The sequence below is a fragment of the Schistocerca americana genome, chromosome 2 (assembly GCF_021461395.2).
Source record: "Schistocerca americana isolate TAMUIC-IGC-003095 chromosome 2, iqSchAmer2.1, whole genome shotgun sequence".
Taxonomy (NCBI): Eukaryota; Metazoa; Arthropoda; class Insecta; order Orthoptera; family Acrididae; genus Schistocerca; species Schistocerca americana.
This window is the reverse complement of record NC_060120.1, coordinates 608590172-608612177: the sequence shown is the minus strand read 5'-3', so window position 1 is coordinate 608612177 and position 22006 is coordinate 608590172. Positions and strand designations below refer to the sequence as shown.

Here is a 22006-nt window from a genome sequence, read left to right as displayed (position 1 = left end):
ATGTAAGTTTTGAGTTGCCTCTTGAGTGTTGAGTGGTTCTGGATAAGACGCAGATCACGGGGGAGCGCGTTCCATAGTCATATGACTGAGATGGAGAATGACATGGACAAAGATTATGTGTTATGTAAAGGTACAGCCAAGATGCTATACGTATCTGATTTGGTATTGCGGTTGTGGAATGATGATAGGTGTTTAATGTGAGAAGATAATTATTGGCGGAACATGAATTCCATGAGATGAATGATAATGCCAAACCACACAGCTATGACCTGGTGGACATGTACCAGCAACATGACAACTTCACATGCTGGGAAGGTCAGCTGCCCCCCCCCCCCCCCTTCAGATTTAAGTTCTGTTGGACAAAGCCTAAAGACTGCAGACTTAGCCTAGCAGAAGAGTCCCACGATTGACTTAGCAGAAAAAAGTCATAGCAGAGCGTCGCAAGAAACCTCAGGGGTAGGGGGTATGTGCTTTTGCACAAGAAGCCATATTCTGACTATGCTGACACTGCAAAAGTCATCACCTGGGTATCCTGAAAGGCAAGGTTGCTACACAGCCTTGGCACAGAAAGGACTGCAGTATCCCTGACACTTTGAAAAGATCGGGACTTTGAGACAGTGATGTCATAATTTCCCAGCGACAATACCTCCCTCAGGACTCAGTACTTCTGTGTCTTAGGGGAAGAAAAGTGATAAAGACATGCAAACATGTGGCCTCTCCACTTGCTCCCCAAGCACCTGCAGTGTGTCGGACAGAGTGCAAACATCTGCAGAAGTTGTCAAAGATTACCGATGTTAATGACAGATGTATGAGCACTTGCACATGTGCAAGGTGGCTGGTACAGGTGCATGTTCACAGCGATGTGGAATTCACGCACTTGAATTCACTTGCACACAGGCTGGGAATTTGCAGTGTGTGCATGCGCAATGTGCTTCGCTTAACACCAGAGTTGGGCGAAATTAATGCAAATGAAAATATGGATACATATAAATTATCATTCATTATTTGTTAATAACAAACATTATTCAAAATATTTCTCCCTCACACAAATAAAAAAGCTTCATCAACTGTGAATAAAAAGTATTATGAACAATAGATAAATTTTAAACCCAATGCCATTTATTGCCCAACTCTTCGGCCAATGGATGCATTTTCTGAATTTGTTTTCAAAACCAACTTTTTTTCCAAACATTACATCGGAAATTTTATTTGATTTTCAAAGACTCGCCTTTGTGATGCTAAAGAAATACATTCTATACGTGCAAAGAGTATAAGCCACTAGTGTGTGACATCTACTGAATTCATGTTTATATTGTGACTAAACTCAGAGGTTGTACAGAGTTTCAGGGAGAGCATAAGGGAACAATTGACAGGAATGGGGGAAAGAAATACAGTAGAAGAAGAATGGGTAGCTTTGAGGGATGAAGTAGTGAAGGCAGCAGAGGATCAAGTAGGTAAAAAGACGAGGGCAAGTAGAAATCCTTGGGTAACAGAAGAAATATTGAATTTCATTGATGAAAGGAGAAAATATAAAAATGCAGGAAATGAAGCAGGCAAAATGGAATACAAACATCTCAAAAATAAGATTGACCGGAAGTGCAAAATGGCTAAGCAGGGATGGCTAGAGGACAAATCTAAGGATCTAGAGGCTTATCTCATTAGGGATAAGATAGATACTGCCTACAGGAAAGTTAGAGAGACCTTTGGAGAAAAGAGAACCACTTGTATGGAAACCCAGTTCTAAGCAAAGAAGGCAGAGCAGAAAGGTGGAAGGAGTATATAGAGGGTCTATACAAGGGCGGTGTTCTTGAGGACAATATTATGGAAATGGAATAGGATGTAGATGAAGATGAAATGGGAGATACGATACTGTGTGAAGAATTGGACAAAGCACTAAAAGATAAGGCCCTAGGAGTAGACAACATTCCATTACAACTATTGATAGCCTTGGGACAGCCAGTCCTGACAAAACTCTACCATCTGGTCAGCAAGATGTATGAGACAGGCGAAATACCCTCAGACTTCATGAAGAATATAATAATTCCAATCCCAAAGAAAGCAGGTGTTGACAGATGTAAAAATTACCGAACTATCAGTTTAATAAGTCACAGCTGCAAAATACTAACACGAATTCTTTACAGAAGAATGGAAAAACTAGTACAAGCCGAGCTCAGGGAAGATCAGTTTGGATTCCGTAGAAATGTTGGAACACGTGAGGCAATACTGACACTATAACTGATCTTAGAAGAAAGATTAAGGAAAGGCAAACCTACGTTTCTAGCAGTTGTAGACTTAGAGAAAGCTTTTGACAATGTTGACTGGAATACTCTCTTTCAAATTCTAAAGATGGCAGGGGTAAAATACAGGGAGCGAAAGGCTATTTACAATTTGTACAGAAACTAAATGGTAGTTATACGAGTCGAGGGACATGAAAGGGAAGCAGTGGTTGGGAAGGGAGTGAGACAGGGTTGTAGCCTCTCCCCAATGTTATTCAATGTCTATATTGAGCAAGCAGTAAAGGAAACAAAAGAAAAATTCGGAGTAGGTATTAAAATCCATGGAGAAGAAATAAAAACTTTGAGGTTCACTGATGACATTGTAATTATGTCAGAGACAGCAAAGGACTTGGAAGAACAGTTGAATGGAATTGACAGTTTCTTGAAAGGAAGATATAAGATGAACATCAACAAAAGCAAAACGAGGATAATGGAATGTAGTCGAATTAAGTCGGGTGATGCTGAGAGAATTGGATTATGAAATGAGATACTTAAAGTAATAAAGGAGTTTTGCTATTTGGGGAGCAACATAACTGAAGATGGTTGAAGTAGAGAGGATATAAAATGTAGACTGGCAATGGCAAGGAAAGCGTTCCTGAAGAAGAGAAATTTGTTAACATCGAGTATAGATTTAAGTGTCAGGAAGTCGTTTCTGAAAGTATTTGTATGGAGTGTAGCTATGTTGGAAGTGAAACATGGACGATAACTAGTTTGGACAAGAAGAGAATAGAAGCTTTCAAAATGTGGTGCTACAGAAGAATGCTGAAGATTAGATGGGTAGATCACATAACTAATGAGGAGGTATTGAATAGAATTGGGGAGAAGAGGAGTTTGTGGCACAACTTGACTAGAAGAAGGGATCAGTTGGTAGGACATATTCTGAGGCATCAAGGGATCACCAGTTTAGTACTGGAGGGCAGTGTGGAGGGTAAAAATCATAGAGGAAGACCAAGAGATGAATACACTAAGCAGATTCAGAAGGATGTAGGTTGCAGTAGGTACTGGGAGATGAAGAAGCTTGCACAGGATAGAACAGCAGGGAGAGCTGCATCAAACCAGTCTCTGCACTGAAGACCACAACAACAACAATGTGATAATGAAATATTAATTTCAGCTCACAACCTTCTTCAGCAAAAATTGAGAGTTCATCAATTCTGCTGACATTTTTGGCAAATAATTCATTCTGGTTCCACCTTAGCTTCATTTCTCAAATCAGATTCTGCATAAAATCTTCTTTTTACATCATATCATCATTTGAAACTCACGACCTGCTTTCTTTGTAACTTTTTTGGCTATTACATGTCAGTAGTTTGTTGTACGCCTGCCTTTGTCATGGATAGAATATAGATGTTCTACTTGTTTTTAAATTGTGGGTAAGACATTGATTGCTGCAACAACTGCAGTTATTGTAGAAAGGTGGAAAAGTCTTCCAATAGTCTCTAGACACTTTATTGATAAAAAAATTACCAGGGTGCTGTAATATTGTGTTTCTTTTATGAGCCAAAACCCAGTGTCTCTCTTGGAACGATTATTAAAAAATTTGAGAGTGTTGGAAAAATTTTGGTCTGTGCATATTTGAGGGCAACTCTAGACATGGTGTTTGACAACACCATACTGGTAGGTGCAGGGAGAGTTGAACAGGGACATGTCATAATGTAACTGCTAAGTATTTTTAAGTTTTATTTGTTATGCACTGAAGTTAGTAAAGATGTGCTCAACCTGAAGGTGGGTCTGAACACTGCAGTGCTTTACTATAAGTCATGACAACGTAAGAAGGTCCCTAAGGCTCGGAGCATTGTTGCCAGCTTACAGCATTGAAGATGCGCAAAGCTGCCACATCCACTCCCTTGCAACTGTCAGCAATCAACTTATGCTGACTTAACCATAGGCAATGTCATGTACTCTTGACTTCCTCTGACCTCTGAACTGATTTACACAGCCAGTTGGAGGTGGACCTAAATTTTCAACATGTACCCGAAACATGGTACAACTTGATTTGGCATTTTTTTCATTTGTTACAGGTGAAAGATGCAATAAGTAACAGAGGAAATTGTAGGACCAATGGGGGATTCAACCACAAACATTTAGTTGTGTAGTCTGGAACTTTACCCAGTGACCCAGTGACCCAGTGAAGCAGGTTGCTGCACAAACCATTAATAAGTTATTTGTCAAACAGAAACTGCACTGAGCCAAGGGAAGAAACACTAGCCATAGAATCTGCTACAAGAAGTAAACAAAGAAAATATAGTGGCATTCTACAGTACTCATTGTTTAAGTCACAAATAATTTATTCACAAATAAATTTGTCTGAATGATCCACTTACTCAAATAATTATCTTGAAAGAAATTTATTCACATAATGCTCATTTCTGCTTACCACAATATGTTATGCTTCCTTTCTCTTTCCACTCACTGCAGTTCATATTATCAACTTCAACAAGTCCTATGAGTTCATTTGCTCGATTTACTCATGAAAGCTTGAGGTGTAGCTGAACTTAAGGTTTTTTGGTTAATTGCAAATAAAGTTGACAATTACAGTCTGTTGTCATGCTCCTTGACATAAATCCTTTCCAAAACATGTCTCAATATCAGTGTGATTTTAGCAGTAGACTGAATGTGAGCATTGTTTCATGAGCTATTATTTTATGCAAATTTACAGTTCCACAGCTAAAACAATGTCCTTCAATAATGTCAATATTGAAGAATCACTTTAATTTTCATTATACTTGATCATACTTAGTCACTGTGGTAACATTTGGTGAATCTCATGTATACAACACACACTTTCTCCACAGAAAACAGGGAAAATCAACAGAAAAAAGAAATTCTAATTGTAAATGCATCCAAACTCTAGCCAGGACCATAAGTGCCGCTAAGTTGTGCCAAAGCCATATAGAGTCCACATTTCCCTAGCTGCATGATCCTAGACACAAAAAATTAGAATTGTTGAGTTTCACAGTGATCAGTACATAAATTTTCATATACAGAACAAACATATTTGTAAGACTGATGTACAACCAAACATATTTTACAAAATTATTTAATGCTTTAAAATTCAGCTAAGTTGGATTTTACTTTGTTTGATGAGCTACAAGAACTAATGTGATTTTGATTTAGAGAAAATATTGTCGGCTAGAAATTTAGAAACATATATGTTCACTATTATCCTTATGCAATGTGAATCTCCTTATTTATATGAATGAGCACCATATAGCAAATTAGAGTAAATTGCATGAAAGTATTAGTCAGTGAGTTAATCAATCAATGCTGCATGTCATTGTGTACAGAAAAATTAAGATAAGAAAATAAGATAAGAAAAGTATGTACTTAAAGTTCAGAATCTAGCAGTGGTTTTGACCAAATCTGCAACGGAAAAATTGGGCTGCTTCAAGTTTAATTATCATGGAGGACAAACAGTTTTATGTAATCTACACACATTACTGGAAAATCGAAATTTTTAAGTTTCAAATGGCATAGGTCACCTTCTCAAGTATAAGTGTTAACTCGCAGGTTTTTGGATGTGGTGAACTGTAGTGCTAACTTCAGTTATTCATAGTGCTAACTTCAGTTATTCAGTTAACTGAAAGTTTTAATTAACAGCACCCTAATGAAAACTAATAACACCAATGGAACCACAACAGCCAAAAAAGTAATCTGAATAATAATTCCACTGAAATTCAGTCTAAATAAGAACTTGAGATTTTTAAGTCTCTGTATGCCCATCTTTTTAGAGATGGTTGCGGGACTCTGCTTTTCTACGGGAGGATGTCAAATTAAACACCTTTCAGCTGTCTAATTTCCACCTTATTTTATTTATCAACCAGTTTCAGCGTATTACTATGCCAACTTCAAGGCCCTGACTAAAGTGTAGGGGGAATCTATCTTACTTGTGATCAAAACGAGGGGCAGCAATAGTGGCATTAGTTGATTTTTGCTATATTGATCACTTCAGCCATCACCAGCCAACTCTGCGCTTCTGGATGGACATGAAACAGTTAGCATTAATTTTCATGTTAGTTTAGATTTGGTGTTCATTACAGGTGGCACAAAGCAAACATGGCAAGGGCTACATTAAGAAGTGTCAGAGACAGTTTTATAGCAAGAGGTGTGGGAGGGAGGGAGGGAGGGAGAACACACACACTTGGTGATGCCCCCTATCTTTCTGTGCAGAACGCATCTACTAAATCACCTTCTTATGCGCACACCACTATAGTAATGGTTGGTGCCTCATTTAATGTTCCCAAAGCCTCCCCTCCCCCATTATTGTATGTATGCCTAACCTTTCTTTGTCATTTTATGATTCTATTTATCTCTGTTTTAGTCTACTCCACTTTCTTCTTAAGAGTGCCTACAGTTTTGTTCTAACTATGGAGAAATCCTCAAACATCTGGTTATTGTTGGACAATTTCAGACAACCCACAGAGAATACTGCTATTTTTCTTGTGTCATATGGCACTGTCTAATCTTTGATAACTGCAGAAAATTATCATCAGCAAATGTGGAATACTACACATTTGAGGAACCTAATACCCTGCATAAAATGAAACAGTGTAATTGAAATTACTACATACCAACAATAAGTATGTTTTGTAGTATCAGATTTGGCCACATTTCTGGAGGCAATGAACCTCCTAAATGCAATCCAACCTCCAGTGTAGTTAAACCTTCATTTAGTATATCCCTCTGCCACCTGTAGAACAATAGCAGTAATAAGAAGAAAACATCACACCGAAGTAGAAAAATGATAATTACTATCAGCATTACTTACTCAGCAAAAAAACTATTATTTTTTGACAAAAGTTTACTTTCATCATCTTTTTCAATCTCTAATGTTCTCTCACAGAATTCAGTAACCTTCACAGCACACTTCTTCATAGATTCTGAGTTTAAGATACAGTACTCCAATTTGTCAGGAATAATTTTTACCAATACAGTCTTCTTTGGCATAATAGCACTTAGAGGAAATAATGTCTCAGAATTTAGAAGAATGCCATGTTTCTTGCTGTACTTCTGTACAAATGTCTGAAATAACTTTGGCGCACTTTCGTCGCTTTCTTCCTATAAAGAAATAAAAAGCAACTTGCAACACTTTTGGTTGTATGATTTAAAAGTATAACACAAAACTACATGTTCACCTAATTTTTATTATTCCACACAAATAGGACATACTAAAAGCAGCACTATAAAAGAATATATGGAGTACCAACAGATCTAACAAGTGCATGGTAATTTGTGTAACAGAGAAAAGAAAAAGATTAACATAAGAAATACATGTCATGAATTATCATTTTGGCTACTTACAAAATAAACATGTAAAAATAAGAACTAATGTCTTTGAAGAACCAATGCTCACCACCAATAACCACATACAGTACAATGTGAATATAAATAATTAAATAAAAGTAATTTATGTCCAGACAGGCTATCTGGTATTTACTTCAAAGAGTCGTAGCTCCAAGAATTGTAGCTCCAAGTACTGAATATTTAAAACAGAAAATAATAAATAATATTTTCTCTAGAATGAACTGTTTGTCAAGAGTAGCAGATGTTTAGATACAGCATGAAACAACAAAATCTTATTGATCTGTCCCACTCCATTACACTGTTTCCAACAAATTTTACGAACAACACAACATGCACAAATACACCACTTAAATGCAACATTGTGTGGCAGGTGAAGACATGATAGCAAAATGTCGGATCTAGTAATTATGATTAAGCTGTCCTCCAGAAAAAAGCTTAGTCTTAATACTACTGTGCCTTACTATAAATGGCCCTATTGGAGTTTGAGCACTCGCATCTTCCTCCAACTTATCCAGACATTCAATAGGGGAAACTAAAATTTAATGTAGATTTTGACTCTAGGTACAACTCTGCATTTTTCAGATGTGCAGAGCAATGCAGAGATGAAAATGTAGTAAGTAAAAAATCCTATGACCAACAGGATTTAACCCTGAACCTTTGGATTTGTAGTCTGAGACTTACCCAATCAGCATCACACTACACCATCTTGACCTACACCATGTAAAACTGGATGAACAATGTTTGCAAAAAGTTGTTTATAATGTGTAAAATGTGGATAACACCAAACTCTCTTAAATAACAACTGTTCAAAATTATGTTATTTCAGACCACTGAAGATTTTCAGGAGAATAGAAGAAAAGTGTGTACGCCAGGTACTTCAAAATCTTTTTATATTAGTCACAGATTTTTGTCATGTAACGCAGAAATTCAAACTTGATTTTCAAATTGAAGAACCAACAGCCCATACGGAAAATGATGGACTTTTATTATTATCTGATATTTTTATGTCTTCATCTAGTGCTGTGAGAATATTTAAGCTATCACTTTCAATTCCAGATTAAGAGGACTAGGTCAGTCAACAAATTATTATTAATAGGAACATGATTAAGTTGGCTGGGTACCTGAAAATACAGGGTGAGCAAACCAAGCTGTTCACCTCAAATATTTCTGGAACATAATTCTGTTTTCATCCAGATGAATTGTGAAAAAATCCTTATTAAATGACATTCTTCGATCCTTATTAAATGACATTCTTCGTTATATTGTCACATCTTAACCAGGCACTAGTATGAATCCGAAAACAAGACCCTCAATCAAGAACAGCAATTAGTACTGAAAGCACATTTATTACAAACACCAATGTACATTCAGAGGAGAGGAGAACAGAACTAGACTAATGGACAGAGAATGCTGCTATTTATATGAACAGTGACTATTCCAGAATATACAAAGATTACAAACATAAGAACTTTCAAGAACCTTTCAGAAAGGATAAATACTAAATAACAATTAATTGCTGGTTTGAACTGATGAACAGCAACACACCAGCCAGTGATGCTAACAGTTATGCCACACCGCATGCAGAACTAGCAGCATTGCTCCCTCTCCTGGAAAAACAGCCACCTGCTATTTCAGAAGTTCGTCAAATGACTTCTTTATGTCAGTGCTGGCTTATCCCCCAGGGCTGTAGTAGGGCTTCATACAAAGAGCAAGGATAACACCTCTGCACTTTTGTCATCTTGTGAACTGTTATAATCCAGGACTTTGTATTTGACACATGACACACAAGAAAGGATATGATACAGGCCGAAGTAGCACTTCAGTAACTTTTCTGATAGTCCTCTTTCCACACAGCCTTAAAAATCCATACCAACTCTCCCAGACGTTATCTCACTGGATGGTCTTTGTGTTATAGTGCTCTCGATCTTTCTCCTGGGCACCAAGGGTCTGTATGAGTCAGCTGTCTTACTTCTTCGGTCCTGGTGATGAAATTCCACATAATTGTCCTGAGCACCATCTGGTTGAAAAGGAACAGCATGTCCAATGTCATTTCAGCCCCATGCCTGTAGCACAGGAATAAAAGTGTGAAACCTGTAGTGTCCTACTTCACATTACGTGTGAATATCACGACAGGCAGTACAGTATTTCGATCTCTCACTGTTCGACATCTGCTTACATTGAGAGCAAGTTTGCCAAACTCTTATTAAGCTGTTCTGTAAGACCATTCATTTGTCAGTGATAGGCACTTGTCATGCTGTGGGTGATGTCACAATGTGAATTCCCTCTGATACTAGTATCAAGTGGACATCTTTTGCATGATCAGAGATTATCACATGGGACGCTCCGTGCTTCAAAATGACATCTTCTACAATGAAACTGCAACTTCTGGAGCTTCAGCAGTCAGCACAGATTTGATGACAGCATAGCAGGCAAGGCAGTCAGTGCAAACTACTATCCACTGATTCCTGTTTGTCAACTTTGGGAAACTTCCCAAGAGGTCTATTCCAATTTGGTGGCATGGTGCTGCTGCATGTGGAACCGGTACCAGCAGCTCCAGAGGTAACTGCAGCACCTGCTTCCATCACTAGAATTCTTTACAGTGACTCACATATGAGTAGTGTCTAAAATATCAGTAGAGACCTGACAAGTGATACAAGCGTCTCATTGTATCAAGAGTCTTCATGAATCCCAGGTGACCAGATGTTGGGGCATCAAGAAAAAACTTCAGGATGGTTGGCCATATATGATCTACGATGATAATCAACCATTTCAACCCCACTGGATCATAGTTCCCCTTCAGGGTGGCTACAAAGAAATGATTCAAAAATTCCTTGATTTTGAAATTTTATTAGTATTTTAAAGACAATTAAAGTTTAATTGTTTTCTAACTGTCAGTAACCAAATATGGTACAAAACTCGCAAAAATGGTTTATTTTATTCATTTTTAGTACACTACATTGGCATTTTATAACTAATTTAACAATATTATAAAATGTATAAAATTTAAAACAGGTAACACAAAAATAAGATAATGACTTGTCATATGAACTAGAACAAATCAAAATTCTAAATTTGGTAGAACAATTTACTGAAGATTCTTACATTACTCATCAAATGCTTGAATCTTAGCTTAAAGTTCAGCTTTTCTTGATCTAAAATATTTTCTTTTAAAATCCTCTGATTCTATTATTGTATCTTCTTTTTTCTGGTGTTCAGTTTCTTCTGGTACTTTTGAACGCAAGTTCCGGTAAGAATGAATTAAATATTTTGGAAAATCAAGAGCTGCAACATCTCCAGTTATTTCATTTAGGATAGAGTCATATATTAATCACTGAGCAATTAAAGTTTCATTCTTCATATTCTCAACTAAGCATTCAGAACTGACTAAAAAACCTCTTTCAATATTAGCGCTGCTATGAGAAAAAATGAAAACTATCTTTAACATTTTTACTAATGATCATGTATTGCTATGCAAAAGAATTAATTCATTCAAAAAATGATCTAAGCATTTCTTAGTCTGTGAATAAGTTCTGAGAAGTAGTTGTGCTGAAGACTGAGGACAAAAAATGTTGATACCTCGTGTAATTTCATCAGCCACAATCCAAAATAGCATTCAAAATAGTGAGCAAACTTATCAGTCTCCCTCTTCTGACTTTAGGAAAATATACAAGACTTGGAGCAAAATATGAGATTGCTTTAATAAGATTATATAGTAAGGGTGATTGCAGCTTTTCTATTAAAGCTATGATACTCAGTTGTGGCATCTTTTCTAAATTTCAAAATCATAAGATCAGTGATATTTTTTTTATTTTTTGTTATATTTTGATAGCTTTTTTAGCACCAGATCCTATTTGTACAGATTCAAATTGTTTTTATCAGTTAAGTCAATACTTGATAAGGAGACAACACACTTCAGTATATCTGCTTTGCTAAACTTCTGCATTATAATTGGAATAACCATCACTAAAGAGCTGTGCAGAAACAGTGCTGCAGGAGGATTAGTTCAATATTCTTGTATGAATGGTTGTGACTCAGCTGCTAATGACTGAAAGAATTATAATTTTACTGGCAGAAAAGGATCTGAAGAAGCCCCAGTTACTATTTTGTCGCTGGTGCTACTCGGTTCTCTTTTATCACACTGTAAACCCACCACAGTTTTTTTTAAGATCAGAAATAATTTCAAAAGTCAAAACCCAAAAGGGTTCCAAAATTTCTTACGATAAAGATTTGATGCTGAATACTCTGTCAACTGAGTGTGAAGAGTCAGCATGTCTTTAAATACACAATAAAATAATTGAACAGTATTCCAATTAGTGGCTTCAGTTCCACATTCAAATGCACCACGAATGATATGAGTATTGCAGTCGCCAATATCAAGTATCATCGGATCATTAATTTATTTAATAGACTGCAACTTAGAATTCAGACCTCCAAAAAATTTATGATCAACATTTGGTCCAACCACAGAGATGTGTAACATTTTATTGCAGCATATGAGAGGTATTAAGTGTTTCCTTGAATGACATAAGAAGATCAGAAGCTCTTGTACAATGAACAAAAGTAAATGTTAAGTACTATGTACAAAACTTTTTTTTCTGTCATTGTTCCAAAATCTTATATTTATATCCATTTGAGTTTGACAGATTTCATTGAGTGATTCATCAAATTCTATAACAAAACGATTCCCTCAGTCTATATGACAGAGCAAACCCATAATGAATTGAGTACACAATTTTAGTTTGCTGCAGTTCCATTCTACTTTTTTATATATATATATATATATATATATATATATATATATATATATAAAAAAAATGACCTTCCCTACCCTCTGGCTCCTACCCTTGTAACCGCCCCCGGTGTAAAACCTGTCCCATGCACCCTCCCACCACCACCTACTCCAGTCCTGTAACCCGGAAGGTGTACACGATCAAGGGGAGAGCCACGTGTGAAAGCACCCACGTGATTTACCAACTGACCTGCCTACACTGTGAAGCTTTCTATGTGGGAATGACCAGCAACAAACTGTCCATTCACATGAATGGACACAGGCAGACAGTGTTTGTTGGTAATGAGGATCACCCTGTGGCTAAACATGCCTTGGTGCACGGCCAGTACATCTTGGCACAGTGTTACACCGTCCGGGTTATCTGGATACTTCCCACTAACACCAACCTGTCAGAACTCCGGAGATGGGAACTTGCCCTTCAGTATATCCTCTCTTCTCGTTATCCGCCAGGCCTCAATCTCCGCTAATTTCAATTTGCCGCCGCTCATACCTCACCTGTCTTTCAACAACATCTTTGCCTTTGTACTTCTGCCTCAACTGACATCTCTGCCCAAACTCTTTGCCTTTACAAATGTCTGCTTGTGTCTGTGTATGTGCGGATGGATATGTGTGTGTGTGTGTGCGCGCGAGTATATACCTGTCCTTTTTTTCCCCTAAGGTAAGTCTTTCCGCTCCCGGGATTGGAATGACTCCTTACCCCTCTCCCTTAAAATCCACATCCTTTCGTCTTTCCCTCTCCTTCCCTCTTTCCTGATGAAGCAACCGCTGGTTGCGAAAGCTTGAATTTTGTGTGTATGTTTGTGTTTGTCTGTGTGTCTATCGACCTGCCAGCGCTTTTGTTTGGTAATTCACATCATCTTTGTTTTTAGATATATTTTTCCCACGTGGAATGTTTCCCTCTATTATAGATATTACATATCTGCTTGTGTCTATATATGTGTGGATGGATATGCGTGTGTGTGCGCGAGTGTATACCCGTCCTTTTTTCCCCCTAAGGTAAGTCTTTCCACTCCCGGGATTGGAATGACTCCTTACCCTTTCCCTTAAAACCCACATCCTTCCGTCTTTCCCTGCCAGCACGGCGACAGACACACAAACAAACACAAACATACCCTCTCCCTTAAAACCCAAATCCTTTTGTCTTTCCCTCTCCTTCCCTCTTTCCTGACGAGGCAACCGTTGGTTGCGAAAGCTAGAATTTTGTGTGTATGTTTGTGTGTCTATCGACGTGCCAGCGCTTTCGTTTGGTAAGTCACATCATCTTTGTTTTTAGATATATTTTTTCCCACGTGGAATGTTTCCTATATATATATATATATATATATATATATATATATATATATATATATATATATATATATATATAGCAATTGAGAGTAGAATGGAACTGCAGCAAACTAAAATTGTGTATTCAATTCATTATAGGGCTGCTGTCATATAGACTGAGGGAATCGTTGTGTTATAGAATTTGATGAATAACTCAATGAAATCTGTCAAACTCAAATGGATATAAATATAAGATTTTGGAACAATGACAGAAAAAAAAAGTTTTGTACATAGTATATAATTAAGAATTGAGTACAAAATTTTAGTTTGGTGCAGTTCCATTCTTCTCGCTATTGCACTATTGCTGAACATTTTTTTTTTTTAATAATTGTGCGTCACTTCTTGCTGAGAGCACTGACTTGTCAGTAATCAGTGTCTGATACATCAAAGTATTTCTGCATGGCTTACTCCTTCTTTGAGAAGAAAGGAGCTGACAGTATTTTGTGCTTTCTGAATTTGTGGTTCATTTTCTTCACATATGATTGGATAAGAAATGGTCAATTTTTCTGAAGAATCATGTTTTAATTGCATCAGCGCTAGTATGTTGTAGGCGAGTTGCAAAGCTTTGAAGAGGAGTTGTATATTTGTAGATTTTAACTTTGCTAATATATTTTAATCCTTTAGCATAACTTTTGACAACTGTTATACCCAAATTACTTGAAAGAAATGTCACATTGCGAAAGCTTGCATTTTGCCCTCTCAGAACTGTTTGTATTTTATTCTCTCCAAAACCCCAAATTTGGGCCACTCTATCAATAACTCCGAAAGTGTGCTCTCTTGCTGAATGCAACTGTCTGAAATTTTAAAAAAATAATAATTTTACATTTTATTCAACAATATAAACAATGGAACTAATGACAGATGGCAGTACCAATGATTTTTGAAAGTGTATTATAAATATAGTCCTTCTCAGAAACAGTACTTATTTGTAATACAGAATATGAAACTAAACTAATGGGTCTATACAGTCAAGAAGTCTCATGCCAGTAGGGAAAAGTAGAGAAGAACATATCACATGTTGGAAGTATGAAACAAACCATTCCACATTTGCAGAGCATTTAAAACACTACAACCATCATCCTACAAACATGGAACAAGAAATGAAAATAATGAGAATAAGCAACCATGACAAACATCTTATACAAATGCAAGAAAATTTCCACATCCAGAAAGCCATAGCAGAAAACAAACATGTGATAAATGAACAAACACACATCAGCACAGGCTCCCTACTACACTTAATAAAGGAAATGATAACTTAATATATATATATATATATATATATATATATATATATATATATATATATATATATATATAACACCAAAATACAGACACACACACACACACACACACACACACACACACACACACACACAGGACAAAAACAAAAATAAATACAATAAAATAAAATTAAATTAAATTAATACCACACTAAAAACACTCACACACACACACACAAACGCACACACAAATGCATACACGAACAGACCACAGATACTTCAATAGTTACACTCATAAGTTTGGCAGTAATATCCGATCTTTGGCAAAAACATTTGACAGTCGGCAACAGAAACCAAAACATTGCATAAAAACAAACGTTCAGTGCATAGTGCTGTGGAATGTGGAAAAACAGCAAATTGGCGCTCATAGGAAGAATAACAACACCAAAAATGCAACAGGAGCGTAATATGTAAGAAACTCTCTACGCAACCTATAAGTACAGTTCAAAACATTACTACTTAATAGGAAATACCAACCACCAGAACTGTTTATAACCTATAGGCACAGTGACAAAAATGTAAATAAAATAGCTAACATATGTACATATTCCAGGCCACTGATGATGCCTTGCAGAAAATAAAGGCGAAACGCGTATGGCACTAAAATTGTGTTTTATTCAGTTGCTGTCAGACGGTCCATAAGTGAAATTTATCAATATACCGTAGCATGTACTCAGATTTTGATGTTGAACCAGTATATTGTACATAAAAAATAAAGTACTGTACCTGTATTAGTTGGAGAACACTGCTAAATATACATAATACATTCCACAACTCAAAGTTTCCATAGTTTATACTACAGAACAACAAGCACGAATACAGGTCTCAACAACTGCAATATTATCTCAAACAATAAAGTGAAGTAAGCTTCAAGCTGCAGTCCAAAGATGCCATGTTATATGGTGAAGATCATGCAGGCACAAAGGTCTGTGGTAATTTTAAAAAAGCAAAGACATTGGGTAGTTGGAAAAAAAATTCCCAGGTACTTTGTGAAATTCCCTGATATTTTCATGGTATTTCTCGGTTGCATGCAATTCCTTGATCATTCCCAATATTCCCAGTTTTCTTGGTTTGTGGCCACCCTGCTGTTATACGATTCTCTTTTTATTAACTGGAATTCTCCTTTGGTTGGTTCCTCATTCTTCAGGCTTCTGTGGTTATAGCAAGGCTGGATCTTCCCTCTCTTCAGCAGCAATGTCATTTAATGCAATGATGACTGAGATTTCATTCAGACTGCTTTGTCCCACCATAGGGGTCTCGAAATCCAGTCAGTATCCTTATATTTGCATCCATTTTTGTGTCAAACTGACATGAATTCCTGAAGCCTCGGTGCCCGACTCGTCAGTTGATGAAATGTATCTTTCAGGCTAGTCAGCCCACATACAAAATGGTGGCCTGCCACTTGAATGGTTTGCCAATCAAACAGGACCCAAACAACTGCAAGGCATTGATTCTCAGTTATGGAATAGTTCACCTCATACTGGGAGAGTAGTCTGGAAGCACAAGCTGTCACCTCAGCACCTTCCATCATTTGTACTTGAACTGAATCTGTCCCATAGAATAGGTATGAAGTTCTGTCATTCAAAGCTAGGATGGGAGAAAATGTTAGCACATCATCAAGCACAAGCAAAATCTCTTTCTTGCATCTAACCCCAGGAAAATTTGGTATCTCACCACCAGTAGTTCTTGCAAGTTATGTTCCTTGGTACAGAAATCCTTTATGTACAACAGATAGCACTTCTGATGAAACTTCTCACAATTATGTAAACGAATCTGAAAATCTATGACTGCTCTTATTTTCTCTCGATTTATTTCTGAAGTGGCAAAAAGGCACTTCTTTGGATTCAGACAGAAGCCTGCTGCCTGAACACACGTCAACACAGTTTTCAGGTAGCTTGGATGTCTTTCAAATAACTTTTTTAAAAAAGATAATGTCACACATATAGCAAAGACATGTCATCTATTTTAAGCACTGAAGCATTGTCGAAAGTGGCTGGAGCATTACGTAGTCCAAACAGCATATCCTTGAACCTGCGAACCAGGAGAGCTTCTGTAAAGTTTGGAAGGTGGGAGACGAGGTACTGGCAGAAGTAAAGCTGTGAGTACCGGGCGTGAGTCGTGCTTCGGTAGCTCAGATGGTAGAGCACTTGCCCGCGAAAGGCAAAGGTCCCGAGTTCGAGTCTCGGTCGGGCATACAGTTTTAATCTGCCAGGAAGTTTCATATCAGCGCACACTCCGCTGCAGAGTGAAAATCTCATTCTGATAATCATGTTGATCTGTCTTTTCTCCATTCTGCATCTGAAAGCATTTGAATATTGGTGCAGAACAGCTAGCACTCACTGATGTTGTTCCCAGGTCAAGCCCAATCCTATTGACAATTTGATAGTAGCTGCCCCCATGTTGTCTGTGCTGGTATTAGAGTACAGTTGTCCAACAACTGTATTAAGCTGCCCTTACTGGACTGGTTCAGCTGTCTGAGTTGTAGCTGCTCTTGACAATTGGTGATCCTAAGTTCTCCTTGACCACTTACAATACTTATGATCGACGATGACATGCAGATTTCTTTTGTGAGCCAGTGTAACTTCTTGCAATCTATATACACAGGTTAACTAAGCATCTGTACTGACAGCTAGAACTTCTGTCACTGATTTCAGTAAGTTAACAACATCTTTGATGGCAAACAACCACTTAGAGCAATCACTGTTATGAGTGTGTATGTCAAAATAGCTTTGTTAGTTTGGAGCTCTGATCTTCCACAATCTATGACTGCTTGTGATGCCTGCAAGAAGTTCTAGCAGAGAATAATGTTATGATTACATTCTGTTAAAATAACACATTCAAAGCAGTTTCTTCTGTCATTGGTAACTACTCTTGCTATACCTGTTTTTGTTAGCTGTACAATTTCCCATTTGAAGCCTTCAGCACAATTGCTTTTGTATCACAGACAGTCTTCTTTAGTTACAGGTGGTAAGCATCCAAACTTACAGGAAAAGAAACCAGTGATTCAACTAGTGCCCATACAGGTCTACGATGACATTAACGAGACTTCCTGATATCTTGGTGACAGTCGTCCATTGCTTCTTGGATAGTCGCCTCACTTAGATTTCCTCAATTCAGCAGCTAAGCAAGTGGCTTGTTCCTCTGTATGGCAACATGATAGGGAGCAACCCCATCTATGGTGCAGTAATTGGCCTCATCCTACAGACCAACTATAATTGTCTGCCAGTCTTGTGGCGTAGTAATCATCAAACACTAGTTATCTTTCTCTGCGGTAGTGTACAAAGTGTACCGGGCATCCACAGAGAAAATATACCGATATGCTGTCCTCTGGCCTCCAAATGTCTGTTGTTCTGTGGGGCGTTGGTGGAGGAGTTAGTTGTACCTGCATTGGTTCAGTGCCGGGTTGTTGTTTAACAACTGTGGTTTAAGTCTAAGTTGGCCAAGTCTATTCTTCCTGGCATGTTGTAATGGTGGTTCTAAAGATCGATACACATCATCTTCAAGATCCTCTTGAACTTCAGATGTACGGAGTCAACATTCATGGCTGCTATCTCTTACTTACTTAGTCCACCTGTTCTGAGTGACATAAATTGCTCTCTCTCTTCTCTGACAACCTGGAGTACGAGGGAGGGTGAGGACATGGTGGTCTTCAACAACAGCCATAGGGACCATATTTGGGAGTCAGTCATATCTCCTTTTCTGTTTCATTTCCTTGATGTGCTGGTACCACTTGATGAATTTCTCTGGTGTTGGGACATTCTTTATAATAAGACTTTGGCACGTTTTCTGCGACTCCTTTTATCAAGTATGCGAGTCTGTCAGGCTCTGTTATACTACGATTCTCAATGTGGGATAGGCCCAAAAACAATCTGTTATTAGGAGTGTGTAGTTTCCCCATGACACTGGGCCTTGTTCTTCAACTGTTCTTCTTCTATGAGGAATTGCTGCAAATTGTCACCAAATGTTTTCTACAGTATGGCCTGTAATTTACCCCAGCTGTTGAGATTCTCAAACCACTGCTGGGCTGTGCTATACAAATAGTAGTACACATTTGCCAAACATATCGCATCATCCTATCTATTTTACTTGGCAACTTGACTGACTCCTTTCACCCACTTCATCACATTCTAACCAATGTCCCTGGTAAACACAGATTGATGTCTGACATGTAGCTGACTTACTGCTGTTTCAGAATCCATTTGTCGCTTGAATATATGGACTGTGGGAATGGTGTACTGCCTGTATTCCAGTTGCTGTCCATGTAGGTCACAGCTTTTACATTGCCTAATTGGAGCCATGGTGATATAAATGTTTTGAAGTACCTGACGTCTCCACCAAACACTGTCATGTAATAAACAGAATCAAGTCGAAATCAGAAAGCAGGGTTGTTCAATAAAGCACAACACTTAGTACAGAAAGCATGTTGATTACGGACAGTAATGTACAGCCAGAACAAAACAGAACTGAAATCCTACCAAGAGTGTTGCTATTTATGCAAACATCAAATATTCCAGAATATACAAACACAAGAACTTTCAAGAATCTCTGAGAAATGTTAATTACTAAATAACAAATACCTGCTTGTGGTCGAGTTTGAACAGGTGACCTGCAGCACACCAACAACTGACACTAACTGCTACACTGCACTAAATGCACCATAGCTAGTAGTAATATGAATTACAGAGGTATTGGTATCAACTTTGACCTACAGTAGTTTGTACTGCTGAACAGCATTTAACTCTTCAAAATCTAGCTATTAGTTTTGGAGAAATCACGTATTTAGAGCTTTTGATTTATATGTTTTGAATTTGATATTGATTGCTGACTTATGCAAAAGTTCACATTTCACAACCAAATAAGAAAAAACGTCACGTCAGATAACAAGGAAGCAGAGTGTTGGAACACTAAGATATTAGTGTAAAAGGAGCGTAGAGGAAATTAAGCATTCGTTCTACCGGTGTCATTCAGATGTGTTGAGTGTTGGTGAATTTGAAAAAATAAATGTTTTTCACAAACCAAGAGAAACTAAGTATGCTACTTCTTTATGAAAACTGCAGAAGGAACATGGGGAGAATAGTTAAGTTGTATGCACAAAAGTAGCTCAACGGACAAAGGTCCAACAAGGATCATAATTTAGCAAATATTGAAATATTGTTATTGTAAGAGCACTGAAATACTATGCAGAGCATAAAGAGTGAGCCTGAAATGAGCAGAGAGAATAAAATAAATGTCCTGGCAGTTGTTATTCATAAACTACATGTTAGCTCCAGAGAAACTGAAAGTGCCTCTAGAATAAATCAGCTCAGTTTCATACACATTTTGCATGCAAACAGCTGCAATCCATATCATGTCACTTCACCAGCAGATTGATCAGTGAGACTGCAGAAGACAAAGGAATTCTATTGCTCAGTTCTGGTGCAACATCAGGACAAAAGATTCTTTCTACAAAGAATTCTCTTTACCAATGAAACTATCTTTACAGATCATGGAAAGCTGACTGAAATAACTAAGCTTTATGGGATCACTGGGGATTCGTATTGGGTGAGGCAGGTTCATCATCAGAAACAGTGGAGCGTAAATGTTTGGGTGCAGGATTTTTAAAGATTACATGATTGGTCCTTACTTCATTCAAACTTTATTAACCAGTAAAAGATATGCCCAATCACTAACCAAAGTGCTAAAGGCTCTCCTAGTGGAACTACCCCTTAGAGTACATAGTTATTGTGGTATTAGCATGGTGTGTGCCTGGCTTACTACTCACACTTGTGACTAAGGAAGTGCTCACCCAGCTCTTTCCTGGTTGATTTATAGTGTAAGACAGTAATCAGTTTTTTGTCCTAAACAGGTAAGTTCTAAATACAGTTTCTCCATAATTGCTAATCACATTGTGAAAAAAGTAATGCTACTGAATTCATTTCTTTTAGAACTATGACATTAGCAGCAGTTATTACTATAGTTGCATCTGAAAAAGTGAAGTCAACACTAGTATTTCTGTAATTAATATAGCTAGTAAACATTTTAGGAATATCTCAGCTGAAAAGCTTTGCTGAATCACCCTGTATATTATCTACAAAGAAATGATTGTTGGAATATGAAAGTAGATCCCGTAACAATGAAAAATCTGTTTGTCAACAAAATTGTTTACGTTTCCTCAACTATTGGAGGAGTGTTAAAGTGTGTGGCACTTGATTCCCACAAAATAGTCACTTTGAAGAGACGCTCCCAACAAAATGCCTGCCTCAAGTTGCATATGTATTTTGAACCATTCATTCAAAATAAAGATCTAACAATTTGGTTCTTTCACGTGGCAGTGCTCTAGCATATACGTCCAACCTCTCTAGACAGCAATGATCTTGACCCTGTGACTACTTGCCATTTTTATAAGTTAACAAGCAGCTGAAATGATTATGATCTCCTATAGATGAAGAGCTCCTGCAGGAGTAAGAACAATGGAACAATGTATGTGGACACTTACTGGAAAAAGCTTGGAGGAAAAAATCATTTATGCAGTCTACAGTTAAAGTGATACTCTGGATAGTGCGCAATGGAACTTATTAATGGAACTTATTTAGGAAAAGGGAAATGAATTTGTTTTTCTTAAAAAAAAAATAAAAAAAAAATAAAAAAAAATCACAGAATCCTTTAAACATCTCTCTCATTCAGCATAATCAAATACACAAGCTATTTTGCAACTTTTGTTTGATTAATATATTGTTAGTCCCTGCTCTCATTCTGGTAGCACCGATTTCAAATTTTTGTTGTTTGTTTTTATTCCTTTTAATCAGGCATGCTACTTACAACATAGTTCTCGAACAATTCCCTAGCAGTGTGCACTTGCTCAATATCTGTACACGATTGTAAATGGACCACCTACCATTTCAAATTTAATGACCGCGTAGGTCATAGAAACAAATTACTAGATCCAGTTCTATAATCAAAATATATATGATGGAAGAAAGAGAATATCTTAGGGAACTCATGCAATTTCTTCACTGATCTTGCACGAACAGTATGAGGGTGATTTCACA

At 37.3% G+C, this 22006-nt stretch overlaps 1 protein-coding gene across 2 annotated transcripts in view; it reads right to left on the bottom strand.

Annotated features, from left to right (window-relative positions):
- The window catches only part of LOC124594977 (peroxisome biogenesis factor 1), a 383457-nt gene that overhangs the window by 280909 nt on the left and 80542 nt on the right, over nt 1-22006 (bottom strand). For both annotated transcript variants that reach the window (XM_047133503.1, XM_047133504.1), the window contains 2 exons: nt 7045-7334; nt 6848-6966 (listed from right to left, as the gene is read on the bottom strand). In XM_047133503.1, coding sequence (XP_046989459.1) covers nt 6848-6966; nt 7045-7334 — 409 coding nt within the window. The remainder of the gene's footprint in view (nt 1-6847; nt 6967-7044; nt 7335-22006) is intronic.